General features: G+C 36.5%; 1 protein-coding gene across 1 annotated transcript in view; it reads left to right on the forward strand.

Annotated features, from left to right (window-relative positions):
* Positions 1-21,034, forward strand: part of ZMYM2 (zinc finger MYM-type containing 2) — a 91,711-nt gene that overhangs the window by 57,973 nt on the left and 12,704 nt on the right. The window contains exons 13-19 of the mRNA XM_067290166.1: positions 7,583-7,755; positions 13,623-13,788; positions 14,735-14,769; positions 16,538-16,667; positions 16,840-16,955; positions 17,748-17,919; positions 19,529-19,636. Coding sequence (XP_067146267.1) covers positions 7,583-7,755; positions 13,623-13,788; positions 14,735-14,769; positions 16,538-16,667; positions 16,840-16,955; positions 17,748-17,919; positions 19,529-19,636 — 900 coding nt within the window. The remainder of the gene's footprint in view (positions 1-7,582; positions 7,756-13,622; positions 13,789-14,734; positions 14,770-16,537; positions 16,668-16,839; positions 16,956-17,747; positions 17,920-19,528; positions 19,637-21,034) is intronic.

Consider the following 21,034-nt stretch of genomic DNA (forward strand, 5'->3'; position numbering starts at 1 on the left):
CATTAAAATCTCTGGATTCAGTACTTCTGTGCACCTTCATTCCAAGTCTGTATGTCTTCCTCAAGGAAATATTTGAAAATGTATGCTGTGGCCTGCTGAAACTTCCCTTGTGATAGGATGTAATTAGAACTGGCCTGTCAGTCATGCTAAAGGTGGTTGTTGACTTCATAGAGTACAGTGTGGTTTTCCTGGTTTTGTCCAAAATTCAAATGCTACATGGGCAATGAGTCACCTGACCTGACTAGTTACAAGAGATTGATCTCTGGGGCTTTGGAAATTAAACTATCCTAGTGTTTTGCCAATAGAGAAGTATTCTAAAATACCAATATCTAAATGAAATAAGATATTGGTAATAAGATAATTGCAAAAGCCAAAGCAAGAAGATCAAAGCCACTTGTGAATTTTTATGTACATGTAGTTATATTAGTGACAAGTGAGGATAGGCTGTGCAAGCTTTTTTTCCTCAGGAAATCCTCAAGATTTTGAGTGTTTTTATTTTTATTACTATTTTTTTAAATGTGTATCTCCTTTGAGGGTCTTGGAAAACAAATCAGTCTTTGGCAATCCAGCAGCAGAACTATTTTACAATGAATATTTTCATAACTTTTTTTACTTATAGACTTGTTTTGTCTGTATTTCATCTTTTCAATAGAACTAAGGGCTAACATTTAAATAACATAGGATTTGTAATAGTTTTTGATATGAATTTCAATTATGTTGATTCATGTCTGCCTCTTTCTGCTTCATAGAAGGAGAAGGTCATTAAGCTATGGAATAGCTCAATTATCTGATGTTTGGAAGTTTCTTTCAAATGGTAAAATGGATAAAGGTCAACTATGAAACCAGCCAGAGCCCTGTCATCTTGGTAGCACACTGACACCTTTTGGGAAGTATGTGTCTCTAAGTACAAGGTTCTGGAAACTAAACTCGGTGGGAACAATTCTGATGTTTCAGCTAAGTAGAATACAAGCTGTTTTGGCAATACTGTAATGTTGACTATTGTATAAGTAGGAAAAGAAATTTAGAAAATTAAGTGACTTCAGAATTGAGTATATCTAGGAAAGATGTTTATCTAGTTAAAGCACTGTAGATTTTAGGCATTTTTTCCAGTCATTACTGCACAGTAGATTGTTCATTAAAGTATACTATTAAATGTTTAGAGCTGATTATTTTTTAGCTTTATATAAAAGCACTGTAGAAATACTGGGAATTCCCTAAAACCTAGTGTTCTGAACTACAAGAAGTATTTACATATGAATGTTTCACAACAAAGAAAGAAACTATGTTAAATTTATAACGATTCCTATTGTTGCTAGAAACATTAAGAAACTGGTTTTGAAAACGGTCTGTGATATGAAATGTTGCTAGAATTTTGTTATAGTTGCTGGCTTTCTCCAGTAGATGGAGAACTACACTGAGGAAAAGTTGGTATCCTGGCCCTGCCTAGCTGAGCTGCTGTGTTCCCCTAGACTAAAGGAAATGCAATTAGGCCTGAGGCTTGAACTTCTCATCGCTGATGTTTGGTTTCATTATTGTTAAACTTGAGAGCTATTGAAACTGTTTGTTTTAACATGTTTTTTTATTTACATTATCAACTATCTCTATTTTTAGAGATACTGATACCATTTTAAAAATACATGTACAGAATTTAGGATGGTGTACAGAAAACTTTGAACACAGTAGTGAAGCATACCCTTTATGACAAATTTATATAACATAATTATAATTTCCTAACTGCATACTACTTTGCAATAGAACCTCTTATAATGTTAGCAAGGATAGGCAAGTGGTATAGAATATAGTTACAGAAAAAAGGTGGTCTGTAATATATGTCAGTAATATATCACTGTTTCCTAATTTGCATAATGAAAATCCTCTGTTACAAACTCTCAGGTTTGTGCTTCATAAAGCTTTTATCTCCCTCTCTGCAGCTCTGCTGGTGGCCTACCATATTAAAATAACTTGGGCTTCCTCTGGTGTCTTTTCAGCTTCAACCATCCATGATAAAAAGTTTGGTTTTGCTTCTGATCACTTCCTTTGGCAATGTACAACAAATCCCTCTGATGAGCTCTAACCTGAAATATCAGCTTCCCTGTGTCTTTGAGGGTTTATTCAGTGATGAACTGGAAGACTCTGGCAAAGGGAAACAAGAAGCAAAATATGTGTTAAATGCTGTAAAATGTATGATCCCCAAAATGCCCTTTCACAGCTACCAGTGTTATTGTTACTGAAGGGTATGATGATCCAGTTGGAAGGTATTTCCTTCCCACAGATGAAGTTATTAGAAAAGTAGAAGCCAGGGATTTTGAGGCTCTTGAGTTACTCAGAGAGAGAATGCTATGTGCTTTGACAGTTACAGAAAAAAAAATGTAATGGATCAGTCCACGTTGAACCACAGCAGTTTTTGTTAAAGAACTCTCCTTGGACGCAGGACAATTCTTTGGGCCATGTCATCTTATTAAGTAGTCTGGCACCATATTCTTACATTTTTAAGCTGCAGATGACTATTCCAAACAAATTTTGTTTCTGTTAAAGTTCATAGACAGTATCCTGATGAGAAAAATGAATTAAGTTAGTAGAGGAGAGCATATTCAAGTCAAAGTAGTCCATTATGAAATATTTAACAGGCTATGTCTCTGCAGAAGCACAAGTGAAGGTTTTTAGCTATGCTGAAGTAAAGCACAGATCTACACCACCCACACAGAAGAACTGAAGAGGTGGTTCTTGTGGTACTCCCCAAGTGGAAGAGTCTGATAGAGTAGATGCAGTTTCCAATTAGTGCTTGTTGGATGCATATCTTCTGGCATGTCTTGAAAATTTTAACATATTACCTTGGCTTTTGTTACTTCTGGCATATCTGCTGGTAGAGATATGTTGAGAAGGAGGTTATATGTTTATCTTCTATTCCTCTGTAGAGGGAGAACATTGATATTGTTAAAGCAATATCATTTGCATTTTAATATGAATCCAGCTTGTGCAAAATCTGAGATTTTTATTTCATTTAGAGCTAATTTCTAACTTTCTAAAGAATATAAAGTGAAACCCCACACATTGTTGAATTACAACAGTCCTCATTAGATTAGCTTTCTTCAGTTTTGGTTCCACTATTGTGTGTTTGAAGAGATTTGAAACAGTTCTTTATCCAAAGACAGCATTGGCTATTTAAGATGAGACATGATGACAATTTAAGGTGCTGAAGTTATCAACACTAGAATAAGAAAGTGTTTGAAGATGCTTCTTATCAAGCTGAAAGAATAATCAACTTGAAAAAATTTAAGAATTAGCAGAGACTGAGAAACTGGGTCAGGGGTAGGGAGGACAAAGGAAGGAGCTAATGTCTAAAAGCTCAGAAAGTGTGAGGGTAAACCAAAGATGTATAGAAGTTGAGCTGATTTGGGATAATAAATAATGAAAGATTTTTTAGGCAAAGATGAAGAAGGAAGTGGGATACACAGCCTCTCTGTTACACAGAGAGGATGGGGGTATATTTTAATAATAATCGAAGTAGGACCTGAAATTGAATGCTTTGCACCTGTTTTCTTAAGGATAGTGATGTTCATCTTGAAGCCAGAGACAGAGGGGATAATAGTAATGAGGATATGGAAAAGATAGGTACCATCAATTCAAGGTGATTATTGCATTCAAATCAATGTGGAGGGTACAGAAGAAGACAGCAGACGAATGCTGGAACTATGTTCACCCACATCTTTCAGGACCTGGTCTGTAGTATTACAGGTCTATGGTTATTCTCTCAATGAAGTTGTTACAGGATGGCAGTTCAAGTTATTACAGGGTGAGGGAGCAGCAAGTCTTGTATGTAGCTTGAAAAGAAGAAAGGTAGTCTAATCAAGTACAGCCTTTCAGTGGCAAAAACCTAATTGCTTTTAGGATGGAACAGTTATTTTCTGTGGTAACAAAAGACTTAGGCTGATGATTCAGGAAATGTTTCTAGTTCAGCATTCCTTTTTCACAGCTTCTGGATGTGTGAATGAACTGGCCTTCGGTAATACACGTAGGCACTGCAGGTGGGATAGAATCCGGTTCTTAGCAACTTCTTGTACTCCAGTCTGTAGACAGTCAAGTGAAGCACAGGTTCTGCCTCAGATAACTCCGTAGGAGTGGAACTGGCCATTTTGGGGGCTGCTGAGAAGTCCCTCTGAACCTACAACATACCTCAGTGACCGTTTGGAGGAATTGTTTGTCTGTCATCCTGTCCGTAAGCCTTTGCATGTGTTCAGACACTTATCCTTTCTCTCCCCAGCTGATGGGCAAAATCAGAGTTTAGGGTTGCAAGGGTTCTGGGATGACTTTGTTTGGAAGCCAGAATTAATAGCCTAGACCAGGATACGTTGATTTAGCAGATACTCAACTACGTCTTTTGTATCTGGTTCAAACTTTGGGTTGGAGAAACTTTGAAAATGCTCCTTAATAGTTTCTCTGAGGGAGTGGATTTGTGGGATGGTTCTCTGTTAAAATCTTGCAAAAGAGTATAACATATCACCTGTGTAGGTTGAACCAAATGACCTGCATTTAAATTTTTCTTGAAAGTTACTGGCAGCTAATCTCTCTTGGAATCACTTCAGTGCAAAGACTTCCATCTAGTCAAATTGTAACTTGTGTATCTGGTATCATCACAGCAGAAATCCTGAGGAGCTTAGGATTTTAGATGCATCTTTTTGTTCAAGATGATGGGGTCATTAGCTGTTGGTCTTTGGCAGTGTTTATTTTCATGACCCCAAGTCCTCAGGTCTTAGGGCAGTTAGGCTGGCCAAACCCGCAGGGTTCTAGCGTTGATATTGAAAAGACCAGGCAACCAATGCTCTTTGTATTGCTCAGCAATAATGTTCTGCCAGTTAAAGCCCACTCTTTGGTCACCACCGCATCCATGAAGCTAACATCGATGCTGCTGCTCTGTTGATTCTGGGTTTGCATTATACCTTGTGAAGACCAAGTTTTTTGAATGAGCTAAGAATCTGTTTTGCCAAGGGTGAATGCCTTCTTCCATACTTCAAAGAAAGTCTTACCATTCCAGTAAAAATCATATAACTGTGATAAAAAGTCATAACCCAGGAATACATGGAATACCAAGCACTTAATAAAATATATCTCATAAAAAGATAGGGGAAAACAAAATGCCTATCTGAAGTGACAAGGTCTTGAAGCAAATGAATGTTCCTTGGTCAAGTGGATTACGTTATGTATTACAAAGACATAAAAAGCATCAGACAAATCTTTCTGCACAATTTTGCTCATGACATTGCAGAAGTACAGGCTTTTCTTTCACTATAGAAGTCTTAAAGAATGTATCAGTCTTATATCGACATCTGAACTTTTATAAAGATGGGTGTTCTATCCTCTGTACAGGCCTCCTTCAGCAAGAAGTCCTTCAGTCAGTGATCTAAAAATAACATGCTTTTCAGACATTTACTCTCAAGGGGAGAATTCTGTATTTTGGACTGTTTCTTTGTCTCTCCCTGCTTAATTTTCACTGCTCATTATTTTCCATGAGTCACAAAAATGTGGGAGATGTTGGACTGTAGGATGGAAATTTTTTTATCTAATTATTTTTTTGTATGTAACAGCAGTATCGTCCTCAATCTTACTCTCTCTAGTATAGCAGCCAAGAAAATGTAACTTCTGTCCATTCATTTTGTAGACAGCTGCACATTGCTCACAGGATCGGCAGTAGGGTACTTTTACTAATCTGTAGTGTTGAAAGTTTGGTACAGCACTGAATGGCTCTTCTGAGGCAAAGCTGAAGAGGATGATACATTGTGGTGCTGAGCCATTTCTGGAACTGTAAAGAGGTAGAAAGAGTCTGCCCCATAGAATAATGAGATGTGGCTAGCAGAAAAAAATATTGGTAAGAAATTTTCAATGCCTGAACCAGTACTTTTAAGTAACAGTCACCTTGCATGCTGGCATCTTCAGGATTATTATTTCCTTTACACCAGCGCATTTAACATCCCAATTAGTTGCCCTGTAAGGATGATTGCTTGATTTAGCATTTAACTTCTGCACTATTTTGTATGTCATTAATTTCTTTATTCTGGTGCTAAAGAAACAGAGAAGAGGATTTATAACTTTAAAAAAACAGTTTAAAAGGCAGTTAATAGCTCCAGCATCTTATTTGTACTATATCCTATACATGTCTTGTCTTGACACTGCTAACAAATTTAGTATGTTAGCAAAGTGTGTAGCATTAAAGTTAAAATTCCTCAATAACTTTCTGCTCTTGTAAGATTGTCTGCTGCAGCTTCTATTTGTATTGCTGTGCTTTTAGTGATTTTAAAATTAGTCTCAGTTTTACCTACCAAACCATACCATAATAGACAACAGCACAAGACAGTTAATTGAAATTATTGAATACATTATCATTATAGTATTTCCGTACTGTCTGTGCCAGAGAAAGTGTGGAGTATGTTACCTGTTGAGTTTCATAATTTACACAAGCACAAAAGTCAGCATGTACTAGACAGTATGCCCCAGCAGAGCAAGCACTTAAGACTTGGGTTCTGGTCTTGGAGCTACCATTGGTTTATTAAATTATACTTGGGAGACCATAAAAACAGCTGCACTGTGTCGGATTAAAGGTCTGTCTAGGCATTATCCTGCCCCTCCAATGGTTAATGTAGGCAGTTACTTCATCATCTTGTACTGTTATTTTCTCTTCTATAAAATGAGAACAATTATAGTGATGTATGTTATAAGATTTAGACATCAGCTAATGAATAGGCAGTAGATTTGAGGCAGTTTAAATATATTACATTCTCAAAATAGCCTGTGTAATAGGTACAGTATTTATCTATTAATGCATTTAATGCATTAGAATGTCCTTTCTAATCTACTTGAGGGAGGACCAGATTATTGAAGAGTGCATCTGTCATTGTGGGGACCTTGGAATTATGACTGCATAGCTAATGCAAAAAGATAAACTAATGTGAACAGAAAAAATAAAGGATTCATGTATACAGATTGTATACAGATTTCATATGTAAACCCCTGTCATTGCATAATCATACTCAGTATTGATCATTGGTCATTTTAGTTAGGTTTTGTAAGCAGCTTTTTAGTTCTTGGATCATCTTGTCTCTATTGGTACTCTTAAATGAGTTGTGTAAGTGGTTTGTTGTGAAAGTCATAATAGTAGTAAGTTGATCCTTGATTGGTATTGTTTTGGTGGATAGTGTTGCCTAGCTTACAACTTCTGCTTTTCATGTTTGTAGCATTCTGAGGATATCTAACTGAGCAATGTAATTCTGAGTCAATGCTTTTGTAGGGGTCTTCATGGAAAACAAAAATTACATAATTTTTCTGGCGATTTATTGAAGGACTTGGTAAGCTGAGATTCAAGCATAGTGTTTTGAGAGAGGTATAAACACCACATGAAACCCTAGAGTTGTGCAGGAAAGGTATTCGGGTAAAAATATCTTGAAATATAGTGTATAATGCAACCTGAATTTGTCTGAAGCCCCAATTGTTAGCTGCTGTTGTGTTCATTTAATTTTCAGTATTTAATTCTTAACTGTGATATCTCTCTGTAAAAATTACTTTGTTCCTAATGTTTAAAATCTGTTTCCAGGCTGCAAGCTGCTATATAAACAAGACTTTGCAAGACGGTTAGGACTGAGATGTGTTACTTGTAATTACTGCTCACAGCTGTGCAAAAAGGGAGCAACTAAGGAACTTGATGGTGTAGTGAGAGATTTCTGCAGTGAAGAGTGCTGTAAAAAATTTCAGGACTGGTACTACAAGGCAAGTAACTCAGAATTTTTGACAAGCTCCAAAGTTAAAAAAGACAAAAATGCACATGTGAGGATATCTCAAGGACTGTGCAGCAAATATGGCTTACTTCAGCACAGCATTTGCTACACAATAAGCAAATGTATTAATTTCTTCATTTGAGTTTTCCTAGAACTTAGAGCAGCATTTCTACCATCTGATTTATTAAATTATTTGGCAAGGAAGTCTTGAGTTACAGCAAAACAAGAAACTACTATGTATTTGTTGTGTTACAATTCTGATTTTTTTTCCCTCAATTGATACCGTATTTTTTTCCCATCAAAATTATTTAATGTGTATTCAGAATGTTGAGAACACTGTTAATAGCAGCTAGATGATACCATGAGTTGACTGATGACAGATTAGGTTAGCAGAGTGTTTTTTTTTTTTCCTTGTTCCTGTTTTTGCCTCCTTTTTTGCCTTTTCCCTTCTCCCACAGTTTGAACTGCAGAGGCTTTGGTTGTTCAGTATTTCCCAGTGGAAAGGATGCCAAAGGGAAAGCAAGACCAAATGGATTTCTAATAAAAGTTTAAATCAAATGTGATGGCATCTGTTTCTAAATCTCTGGAAGTTTAACTACCTTGTGAAGCACAACCAGCAAAGAGTTCGCGTTAAGATTTTTTTTGTTTTCATTTTTTGAAAGAAATAAAGGTGAAATTGGACTGGGTTTAACCTGCGATTAGTGCCATGGATAAAATATTTGGCCTCTGATGTGAACATCCTGGAAAACTACATTGATAATATCAAAACAAGAACTACACTTGAGGATGCAAATGCAAAAAAGACAGTGCAAAATTCATCACCTAACCAAAACTCTAAACACAGCCTGGAAGGCAATAAAAAGCTTGAAATATTAGAGGGCTAGATACAAGTCCTGTAATTCAAGATGATCTACCTACCATAAAAGAACTGAATCTGAAGACACATTTGATATTTTGGAATGGCGGGTTCCAGAAGTCTTACAGCCAAATATTATAGTCTTTATTTTGAATAATGTGTGTAGGGACCTGTTAGAAATTCCTGAATGAAAACTACTGAAGACCAGAATGTATTTCTTCTGTCTCATGTGAAAGCAGGGTGACAAAACTTGGCTGCAGAGTTCTTAAACTTACTGAAATGTTACTTCATACAATAATATTTAATCAGTATGCCTTAAAACTTGGGATATGAGATGAAATTTATTCCTGCATAAAAAGTGCCTTCTGATAGAGAACCTAATAAAGCTTTGGTATGCTTTAGAAATCTCTTAGTGATTCAGCAAAGAAAACAGTTTGGGGAGGTCATGTACCAAACTGGCTTCATATACCTAAATTTCCATGGAAGTTTGGACTCTGATTCAGGTTTGGGAAACACTTGAAAACTCTAACTTCAGATTATCCTTCTCATCCTTTGGGATAAGGCAATAACTTTAATTGGCCTATTAAGTCTGCTTAAGAAATGCTGTTGGTACTGTGCTACAGGAAACTTAGACATGATGCTGTGAAAAGGCAATTTAATCTAAGTGGACTTACTGGTAATTAGTGAATTTTAATACTTTTGATGGTACTGAAGTGTTAGGTATTTTTACTTTTTGATTCTTATGCTTGCAAGTGAAACTAGTGTTATGTGATGTTGTTGAATTGTTGTCATTTTTTTCAAATACTACTTAAAGCCTTTTCCTAATTTAGCTGTGGTTATAAAAGTTTGGGATTTATTACATGGAGAAGACATGTAATAGGTTTTGGGAAATCTGTGTATTTTGCTAAAATTGTTTTTCTTTCCATCTTCACTGATAACTCCCCTCCCCCTCCCATAAAAGTCACCCCAAATATTTTAGATTTGGTAGTGCATTGTTAGTTAACACTCTTCTCTAGCCATAAATAGGTAATGATCAAAATATAGGAAGACAGAGTAGGTACTCACTCCTCCCTCAGTTTGTACTTCATTTGCTGTTTTGTCTGTTAGCTTCTTAAGAGAATAGTTACGTATGTATGAGCTTTGTCTCATTATTGCAATATCCCATGTTATACTGGAGTTTCAATAAATGTATACATGAAGAGAAATAAGTAGTAATAACCTAGTAATGTTTTAACACCAGCATTGTGTTCATTAAACAAGTGTTTGTCTCCATCTTCTTTGTCTACTTTTTTTTTATGGACACATTTTTGTTGTGCAGTATTATCTGGAAAACAAAACAAAACAAAAAAGTATTTATGAGAGGGCTTCCCTGAAGGCCAAAATTCTCTACTCGAAGTCAGGGACAGGTAGCAGTGGTAGAAGTCTATCAGACTGTTACCTGGAAGTACCTGAGGGATTGAAATGTAAAAGAATAGTTCAGTCCTCATTCTCTGGTGGATGACAGCTAAAATTGTCAGTTGGTGCCAAATTTTGAGGAAATTTCTGCAGTATGGTGTCCATTCACTCCTCAGAAGAGACATTAAAAAATTTGGTGTATAGAGGCTAGCTTCCTAAGTTATCAGAGCTCCTCCTCTAAACTAATTACAGGCCGTGGTTCCGATGTTATTCTGAAAAAAGACTGAGAAATTTCAATATGACATTTACTTACAATTTTGATCATTTGATATTATACTAGAACATTAAATGTACCTTGGAAAAGCGTGTACAATTCTGAGGTAACAGTACAGAAATCTCTTTTTTTCTTTAAGTTTACCTTGTTAACCGTTGTTGAAAATACCACAGCTGAAGTGCACGTAGAAGGTGATTCAAATCTACAGTGGGTTATTGATGGGACTAAGCATGTACGGTGGTGACAATGTGTGCAGCAAAGGTCCAATGTCTGCAGCTAAGAATAAGTAGGGGTGGGGAACTGCAGTCAAAGGCATCGAAAATTATGGTGGATGGTGAGCTGCAGATAACAATGATTGTCAACCATGGCAAAATTTGAGACAGTGGAGCCAATATTAATCTAAATGGTGAAGGCAGCAAGACAACCAGGTGGAATTTCGCTTGCCCAAATATGACCATTGTATAGTTAGGCATCTTAATTTCAAGTGGGTACCCATTCAGAACAGTTGATCTCCTCTCTCTTTCAATGAATTGCACTCTGGAAATACATCTCACTTCCTATTTTTTGCAGATGGAACCAAAGTAGCTCAGAATAGACAGCAAGATAAGGTCGAAGTAATGCCACTCCAAATCATAAGAGAACACTGGGACAGGTGTGTGGAGGATTGAAAATGTATATAAGAAGCCTCACGCCTGAAAACTTTTTTTAAACCAAGCTGAGAAAAAAAGATAGTTTGGGACAAACATTTGCGACTTATATGTGTAAGATGGGCACTAGCAATTTGAACATGCTGGAGTCCGACCTGGGAAATCAATGCGCAAATGGGCTGCACAAAGTATAGATGGACTTTTGAAATATAGCGATACAGCAGATTTGCAGGTGGGAATTTTGGGGATTCTATTAACATATAGTGGCAGTATCCTAAATAAAAACAAAGGGAAAGGTGAAGGAAGATATAAACAGGAAATTGTAAATTCATGCTTTTGGCTTCAGTAATTTTGTGGTAAAGTAAGGGGAAGAGTGAGTGGATGGGAGGAAACTTTAATGCATGGAAGGGTGTATGGCATTGACTGTAAGTGTGATTATGGAATACTAGGATTAGAGAGCAGCAAATGCAGAGATGAAAACTGAAGCATCCTTACAGAGGAATCTAGGGATAGACCTGGAGCTATTGCTAAGGGATAGTGATTCACCAAGTAGAAGAAAACCAAAAATTTCTCGCCTATGTATTTTAGTAGCAGCCTGGGAGAAACAAGAATCTACTTAATCAAAGGCTTAAATGAAAGAGCAGAGCCAGGAGGGAGAGGAAAAAATCAGTAGCAGGAAGGCTGTAGTTGCTGCATTTTGCAAGATTTAGCACCTATTTCTCTGAAGGAGAGAGAAAATTGAGCCACTGAAGCCTTTGATAGTCAAGCTGTGTGCAGCAGTTCAGAGTAGGTACGTTCCTCGTGTACAGTAGTCACCTGTCATTCTCAATGATTCATGTTAGGTGAGATATAAACCTTTTTAAAGAGATGGGGGGGGTACAGTTTTTGTACTGGCATTTCAGCCTTTTTGTTGGCTTTGGAAGAAGCATTTGCATTTGAAGGCGTGAATTTACAGTTTCCCTGAACTGATAAATTGGGGCTATTTTGGCAACAGTCCTCACTTTCCATCTTCCTCCCCACTCGCTTCCAAGAATACAACTTCATTGCTCTCTTGTCCTGCTGAGAACACTAATGTTGCACAATGAATTGCGGACCAGCTTCAGCTGAAAGCCAACCTGACAAATTTAAAAAGAAAAGAAGGATAGGGGGATGCAGCCCTGCGAGGTCTCTGACCTTGTATACCGTGCAGGTGCATAAGCACGAGTGCTGACACCTGCACAAAGCCGGGGGAAGAGAGGCTGTACCTGCCCTTTCTGTAGCATCCGGCACTTAATGTGAGGTGGTCCTGCAGCCACAGGCTGACCTGCTCCCAGAAGGGCCAAAGCATTTTCATTTAACAGGAAATACTTTTTTTTTTTTTTTTAAGCTGGTGCATAATGTTAGTTTCAAATCTATGTATAGTCATCTTAAATACTTGAAAATTGTGCCTGAGAGCTGGATTTCCTACGTTGTCAAAGAATGATGCCGGGCCATTCAAGTATGGAGAAGGAACTCAGGACTTGATCGCTTTTTTTGCTTGCGCTAATTGGCCTGATGATGGTTTTTTGGGGGCGTTGTGAGAACTACAGTTAAACCATTTTTCAGCCATCAGAACCTTGTACATGCCTGTAATACTGTGTATGGTTTTACATATTAATTTGTTATGTCACATACTATCATAATTTCCCTCTCTTGGCTGTATCATTAGGTTGACTTATTTTGGATTCTGTAAGCATCCATAAAATTTTTATTTTTGTTTCTTATTTTTAAAGTGGTTGGGGAGGGAGGTTGCAAGCAAATATCAAGAGGAGCAATAGTGCAAAGAACACTTCTTTGCTTGTTGAAGATCTGAAACTGGGGCTACTAGTGTTGAGATGATAGTTTATAGCATGACTGATTGAATCAGTGGAATCTATTAGTAGAAAACTCTGTTAATGATGCCTCATGAAATTTCCTTGTAGTATGTTGAAATATATATTACTGAATGTATAGGCAGGGGTACAGAAGAACAAAATTCTGAGTTTTAGATTTTTGTTAACTAGATATTGTGGAATCCTGATCAGAAACAAGGAGAGCTATTTTTGTTGTTTATGTATCATAGAGAAATTTTGAAGAACTAATGAATAATTGGAACCTAAAATTGATGTCAAACTATAGTAACAGAATAGAAAAGTTATTTGCACTAAAGAGCCCTGATCTAGAGATGTGATTGTGACTTAAAAAAAAAAAAAATCACGCGCACACATGCACCCGTGCATGCACACAAAAAACGCAACACAAAAAACACACTTGGGGGGGGGTGTGTGGGAATCTAGTTGTCCAGCTTCAAGAGAGTCATTAAGGAGTCTCTGTTACTTTCTGCTCTTGTTTTGCAGAATTTTTCAGTGGAATTAACTAAAATTGTTGCATAAAAGTCATATTCTTTTGCTGAATGTGCAGAGATGAGCAATTTTTAAGGACTTAGTGAGGTAAAGCTTATCGGTTCTGTCTCCCCAGTAACTCCCAGCAAATAGCTGAAAGTAAAGTGCCGGATGCATCTATACATGAGGGTTAGAAGGGAGTATAAGTATCATAGAGCCTACATGAGTGAGACTTCACTGTTTAGCTGTAATGATTTTCAGTGCTTTTAAAAACATAGCCTTTTAAATTTTAAAAATAATTTTTTCCAAAGACTGACTTAAAATGTCAAACTCTTCCTTTGCATTAAGGCTGCACGATGTGACTGTTGTAAGTCTCAAGGAAGTCTCAAAGAGAAAGTGCAGTGGCGTGGAGAAATGAAGCACTTCTGTGATCAGCACTGTTTGCTGCGGTTCTACTGTCAACAAAATGAACCAAATCTGGCAACACAAAAAGGACCTGAGAACTTACAGTATGGTATGTGCTGCTGTAGGGGTGCTAAACAGCAAATAAGATGCTTCCTTTAAATAAAACTTAAAAGCTGCTTGAATTATTTATTTGTTGTAATAAACCTGTTTGGGTCAGGGACTGCCCCCCCCCTTTTTTTTTAAACCGTTAAGGGAATTATTTATTCAGGTGCGTGGCATTTTTTTCATCTTAGTTTCTTATTTTATTGTTTAAGAGATGAAGCACTGTCAGATAATCAAATGTTTTTGTAATCACTTTTTAAAATAAATCTTCTATTTAGGTTAAGTGTAATTTTAATGTTGTGCCTTCATGGGGGCATCAAATATTTTCCCCTTTCATTGTGCTCCTGTTTGCCGTTGCTTGCTCTGTGGAAGGGTTTCTTTTCCAGATGTGTTTTGGTCCCAGAGAACAGAGGGATGCCCTAGGAATTAAAAGGAAACAAAGAAATGTGCTAAATGAAAATGGAAATTTAAGTATCTAGATAATAGCAATGCATTGCTTTTTTGCTCTGTTGGCAATAAGTAGCTTATAAATTTTCTGATGGGACAGAATGCATGTTTACATGGTTTTTAGTGATCTAAATGGTATGTCAGCACAGAAAGTTCAAATAAATCAGTTTTTTAATTAGTGTAATTAAATCAACACAGCTTCTTTGTATGGATACTTTCATATTTGGGCAGTTTAGTATTTACTTTTCTAAAACAGATTATAGTCACATCTGGATATGGCCTTGATTTAGCTTTTGGGATTTGTGTAAGGTTCAGTGCCTGAGGAGTGACGTGCCTATGATCGAGAAATGTCACTTCTCACTTGAAATGATACTGTGATAGAGTAGGGATCAGTGCTGTTAATTTAACATTAGTTTGACATTGTCTGAGTTGCTTATCAAGAATTGCTTTGATTCTGAAAAAGGGAAACATGTAATTTTCTAAAAAGATTCTTTTTACATTTTCAGATCAGGGCTGTCAAACTACCCGAACAAAAATAATGGTAAGTATATGTAATACATAATGTAATTAGAAGCATATAAAATATGACACACTAGCAGCTTAAAGGGATGCTATTAAAAAAAGTAATACTTTTGAATTATAAAAATATTAATCTGAATTTGTGGGATTATTAAATCTTTATCACATCAATAGTTGAAATTAACTTACTTTTTAAAATTAGGTTCATATTTTGTCTTTTCAAATGTATTCTGGGAAAACAGATCTGCAGCCATGTATTTTATGTATGTAATGCATGAAAGTATTGCTTAAAAATTAATCCACAAAGGATGTGTATCTTTTTTATGTGTTTAGACCAATTAGGTGTATTTATTGAATATAGAAAGGGAAGATAATTTCACTGAGTTCTTAGTATTTTAAAATTGTATCTCAGCTTTGAAAGGCCAAAAATAAGGCTTCAGATGTTAAATTATTATTCCCAAGAGTAGAATAATTGGTGCTCGAAGTCCCACCAACTTCACTGCAAGTGACAGAGTGGTGAACCTTTTGCAGGACTGATGTGTGTGAGGGTGGAGGTCATGAATGGAGCAGCAGCCTTAACCTTGATTTAATCAGTTTTTGTCAGCTTCTTGTAAATACTATTATCAATAATAATTTATTCCTTTAGCTTAGCGTATTTTATTTGAAACTTAGTTTTCTTTTGTCTGTCGCATGGAAGATCTGAGAAAACACCTATTTTTCAATGAAAAATTTGATTGGCTCCCTTTTTAAATTAAAATATGTCTAGGCTTCTCTAAGATAAATCTTAGATTTAAATGGAAGTGTTTTGATGATATGATAAAAATATATTAATGAAAAACACAGGAAGTAAGATTGCTTAGGTAGCTGGAGTTGTCAAACAAGCTAAGCCAGCATGTTAGAAACATCTAGTATTTTATGTTTAATAGCTTCTAAGAATGTTAATTCAGTTCACAGTGTTTTAAAGGTCATATGAAACCTATCTGTGATTCAAATTTTTTACATTTTATGAAGTGTACTGCCTGACAAATGAAGTCCTCTACTGCTCTTAGTACTTTACTTTCTTTCTGTATTTAAAAGGGTGTATGGGGCCAGTTTTACTACATATGATCAAATACAGGTGAAAGTCTCTGTTTCTTAAATCAGGTTCTAAAGCAGGTGTTAGGGGACAAAATATGTTTGGAACAAGTTTTTCTTACCTGTTGATTGTAGAATGCAGCTCGAATTAAGTGATGTTAACTGATGTTAAGTACCCAAGTATATGTTGATAGTATTGTGGAGCCAGCAGGGGGAGCAGAGAGTTCATACTGTAGGTATTGAGAAGAAATTTTTTTTAGAAAAAAGTTCTATTTAGAAATAGGAGTTTTGGATTATAGTACACTTCAAGAAAGTCAGACCTTGAGCCAAAAGTTTGTAGTTATGTTGTTTATAATGAAAATTTTTTTAACTAAAAGTACTTTTTAAGTTTTGCAATAGCTTAAATTGCACTTTCATGTAAACAAGAATGCAAAAAACAGTATCTTAAATTTAAACTAAAATCTGAGGCAAATATTGTTAATCGAAGTGTTAGCCCAGACTGAGCAAAATACAGATACGTTACATTCCTGACAGTGGTAGCTCATTACTAGAAATGCAAAATAGCTTGTAACTAAAGCACAATGGTGCTGCTGTGTGCTGTGAGCTTCCTCTTCAACATCTCATGCTTGAAAAGCATCAACTGATATATAAAATTGAAAGTTTGGGTTGAAATCAGTAGTGGTGCAACAAGTTCTCTTTTATATGCTTGTCTGTAGGGCTCAGCACCACCACCTTCTCCAACACCTAATAGAGAAATGAAGAACAAGGCAGTTCTTTGCAAACCTTTGACAATGACAAAAGCCACATACTGTAAACCTCATATGCAGACAAAATCTTGTCAGACAGGTAACTGTTGAATTGTGCTAGAACCACTTTTTTTTTTTCATTGCAGACTTTTCTTTTAACTGTTACTGTCTTGGAATGTATTGCAAACATACTGATTTTTTCCCTAAACTGCAAGTGTAAAATATATTTAAGTACCTGGCAGGGTTTGCCTTTTTCTTTTTTCTTTTAATAGAAGATGACTGGAAAAAAGAGTATGTCCCAGTGCCTATTCCTGTTCCTGTTTATGTTCCGGTGCCTATGAACATGTATAGTCAAAATGTTCCTGTTCCTACAACAGTTCCTGTTCCTGTAAGTCAGACTTCAGCTTTATTTTTAAACTGACATCCAGTCACATGCACGCGAGGGCACTTTTTATTGTTGACTCTTCTCATTCTAGTCCATCTAAATGACTGCAGGATGCTGCAGCACTCTTTATTGAAATAGAATCAGAAATCTGGCAGAAGCACTTAATTTCCTGATTGTTTTTTCTGAGTGGTGCTTTTGTACAATGCATGTGTGTTAAACAGCGAGATTGATTCTGGTAATGGGGAAATTAAAGGACTGTCTTGAAGGTGGATGACAGAGTGGGATAAACAGGAGGAAGAAAGGCAAAAAAGGAACCTTGTGCTGACAAAAGAAAATAACTGTAAGTTAGATTTGTTATCACTTACACAGCATACCACATCTGAGTGGTAGAATAAACCATCCTAAATTCCTAAAATTCCATATTTGAAAAAAAAGCCACTAAAAAACAGTTTGATGATTTGTCCAAACTGTTAGCCTGGAGTTATGTCAGATTGAGGTTTAAAGCTCAGGAGCTCCTTTCAGTCTTATTTTGACTCACTAAATTTTGTCATAGTTTTTTTTTTTCCTGGATCCTCTCCTATTTTCCCTTCTGTTCTGAACCATTTTTATTGAATCTTTTAACCTGTCAGCAATTTTTTGTTAGCCCATGCTTAGATGATACGCTTTTATTCTGTGTTAACTTTTAAAGGGGGAATGTATAGCTGATGTTTCTGTGTTGATTGCTGTTGATGCTTTGTTGCAGTGAATTTTTTTTTTTTTCCTTTTCTAACCATCTATTCCTCCCTGTCTACATAGGTGCCAGTTCCAATTTTCTTGCCCACTACTCTGGATAGCACTGAGAAAATTCTTGCAGCAATAGAAGAGCTGAGGGGAAAAGTGCCCTCAAATCCTCTGGAAGCTGAGCTATTGACCTTGTCGGGGATGGTACCGGAAGACAATGGAAAAACAGAGTCTTCTGATGTGACCAGTGAGTTTGTCTTTGACTTTTTGGAGTGTTGGGGTGTATGTGGGATATGTGGGTATACAGAGAAAGGTTATTATGATATTAAAAAAAGATTCTTCTGTTCCAGTGCTATTACTGAGTTCTTATATTAACTTGAAATCTTAATTATTTAAGTATTTTCTAGACTATGTCAGCAGAAAGCTTCCTGAAGTCTGTTGTGTGACTTTGGTCTGCTGTACCAGACTTTGGTCTTTAAAAATATGGGCATTCCCTTTGTGTACTCCAGCTGCCTGGCTGATGGCAAACAGTCATTCAAGATTATACTTGGGGGTTTCTTCTCGGCATCGCTCAAAACAAGCCAAAACCAAACCAGTCTTCCCTGAAAAGCTCAAATCAAAACCTTAGGGAAAATGATCACCACAGCTGTGTCATACTGTTGGGATCACAGCTTCTTCTGAACAAGACAGGATGCAACAAGAGCCTATTCTCTTTGTATTAACACTTCATTAGGCATATTTTACATTGTCTGTGGGAAAGCAGGGGCTGTTAAAACTCAGAAACATCCATTTCATGAATGGAACCGTGATCAACAAAATCAGGTGACCTAATGATGCTTTGGCTCTTGAGTTGTCTAAAGATCCTCACCTGCAAGTATCATTTCTTTGAAGATAGTAATGCTTCAGCTGATGCATCATTGTGATGTTGAAAAGGCTTGTCATTCCACCAGCTTACCTAAAAGGAGAGAACTCTGTCTGGGACAGCTTTACAGATGAAGATCAAAAATCTTGAATATCCTGCAGTGATATTTTTCTAGTGCACATACCTCTTTGTCTCTATTTCCCAGTTCTGTCTGTCAAAATGCTCAAGTCTCTTCTGTATCTTCCCAGGAGAGTTTGCCTTCTCTTTCAAAAATTAGGTTTTAAGGTTTTTCCATGGCAAAGGTGAAGCTTTTTTCAAGCTCTTTCAACTGATGTCTCAAAGGATGTTGAAAAATGTATGCCTTGGTATACAGGAGGCCAACAGTGGTTTAGAAATTGCTGCTCCCTCAAGGCTTATTGTTCCCCAAATTGTCACTATTCCCCACCAAAGCTGGACATTTCTGACAGCACAGCAAGGTTGTCATGGGCAATTCCTTGCACTCTTATGCTAAGTACAGCTAGCTGGATGAGCATCAAAACTCAGTCTTTTGCAGAGAACTGAATTTGGAGAACTCTGCTTTTGCCAGAAGTTGGAAAAAGGTCAAGTTTCTGTTTCTTTTGACCTGCCTTCCTTGTTTGGTTTTGTAGGATCTCTTTCACAGAGAACAGAATCTTGTAGAAAAATAGATAGATGGTTACATTTTCAAGCTAATTTATTTTCTGTGATTGGTTAAGATGATCCAGATCCCCCTGTATTTGATTTTCTGCACGCATGTTTTGCTGAGACTCTCATCTAAATGAAAAAGAGCAGGTGGGCTAACAAGTAACTTTTTGTTTAAAAGAAATTGGAGAAGTAAATCTGGGATGTCAAGAACAACAAAATCTCAGATGGTGGTGAGCAGACCAGGCAGCTTTAGAACCACTGGGTATCTGCCCTATTTTGACTAATCCACACATTAATTAAAATGAGTTTTGTTTTTTTTATTTGTTTGCAGGTGTGATAGTTGAATCGAATCTGCTAAACTCTGAAAGAGAGGCACAGACAAGCTTGCCTGATGTTCTGTATGAACCAGACCTTGATATTGAGATAGACTTTCCAAGAGGTATTTTTTCTATCATTTTAATAAATACTGTGAAGTAGACATTATGGGTAGTCCTCGTACTTTGTTTAATCAACCTTTTGGGTAAGCTTAATTTGATCGCAAGATCTGCTTGTCTTACTCTGTTAGATAAACCTTTGCCAAACCTTTGCAAGACTGGAGATTTCTGAAGGAGTTTCTCCATCTTTCATAATAAATCTTTCTAAATAGAGTACTTTAAACAGAGAAAGGAGGAATTAACTTTGGACAAAAGAACTTGACTGCATCATTTGGTTTTGGACGTGGATTTAGGGAATATGTTTTGAAGGCTCAAAGACTCATATGGTATGCATCACTGAAAACAATAGTGAATGCATTCTCCAATCATGAGATATTTGCGTGGGAAGTGAAATGGTGGTTTAGAGTAGGAATGACAAAAGGGCTGATTTCCTACTGAAGTTTGTTAGAAGGTAGCAAACTAGGAGATACTGCTCTTCACTTGTGTTGTCTTACGGTTTCTTATTAATGTCCATACCTATATTTGAAAAAGGTAGTGTTATATGAATTGACAGGAAAATCACTACTTTCTGAGATCTTCGATGAAGGAAGGTCCTCGTTTTAATTATCACAATTCCTTCCACTCTATCCACAATGCAGGCAACCATTTTTATTTCCTTATACCATGTCCTAGGCAATTCAACATCCAGGAGACCTCCTGGCTATATACCGTATAACTCATTCTTCCCCTGGACAGCTCCCATAGCTGCTTTTGGAAGTCGTCTTTTGCCTTGTGCCATAGAAGTGACTACCCAAACTAGGTTTCTCAGTTTGTTTTATGTCTAATTTGAAGATCAAGTCTGGCAATTAGGAAGAAGGGTTGATGTTAATCTGAGGAAATTTGTTAGTAAGATGCATACTAAGTTCTTTAACCCTCTTCATAAGGGAGATTTGGTACATGAGAAAGAAAAAACATGAAGAAAAACAAAAATAATGAAGGTGAAATAGTAAACAATAGCAGTTTATAACATATTAATTATGTTGAGGAGCTTCTGAGGTTAGATTCTTTGGGACAGCAGGAGAAGGACTGGTGTTTAATCTGGGGTAGGGTTCTTAAATCTTTGCATGTGAGTGTTATTTTATCTATACTCTTTTTCCTCCTTATGATATTAGATTCAGTAATGGTTTGCATGATGTCTTGAATAGTAAGGTGGTGAAATCAGGCTGGTTATCAGAAGAGCATTCAGCTTTGAATGAAGTCATTGCTTGATAATTAAATGAGAGATGAACCATGTTCAGTAAAGTAAATAAAGTTGCAACCTGCAGCATTAAATCTATTCATATGTCTTGTCATCTCATTCTGCTGTATTGCCTGATTTAAGAGTCCTTCCTTCTACCCCTGAAATGTTAAACAAATAGTATTTT

This window comes from Apteryx mantelli, chromosome 1 (genome assembly GCF_036417845.1).
Source record: "Apteryx mantelli isolate bAptMan1 chromosome 1, bAptMan1.hap1, whole genome shotgun sequence".
In the NCBI taxonomy this organism is placed as follows: Eukaryota; Metazoa; Chordata; class Aves; order Apterygiformes; family Apterygidae; genus Apteryx; species Apteryx mantelli.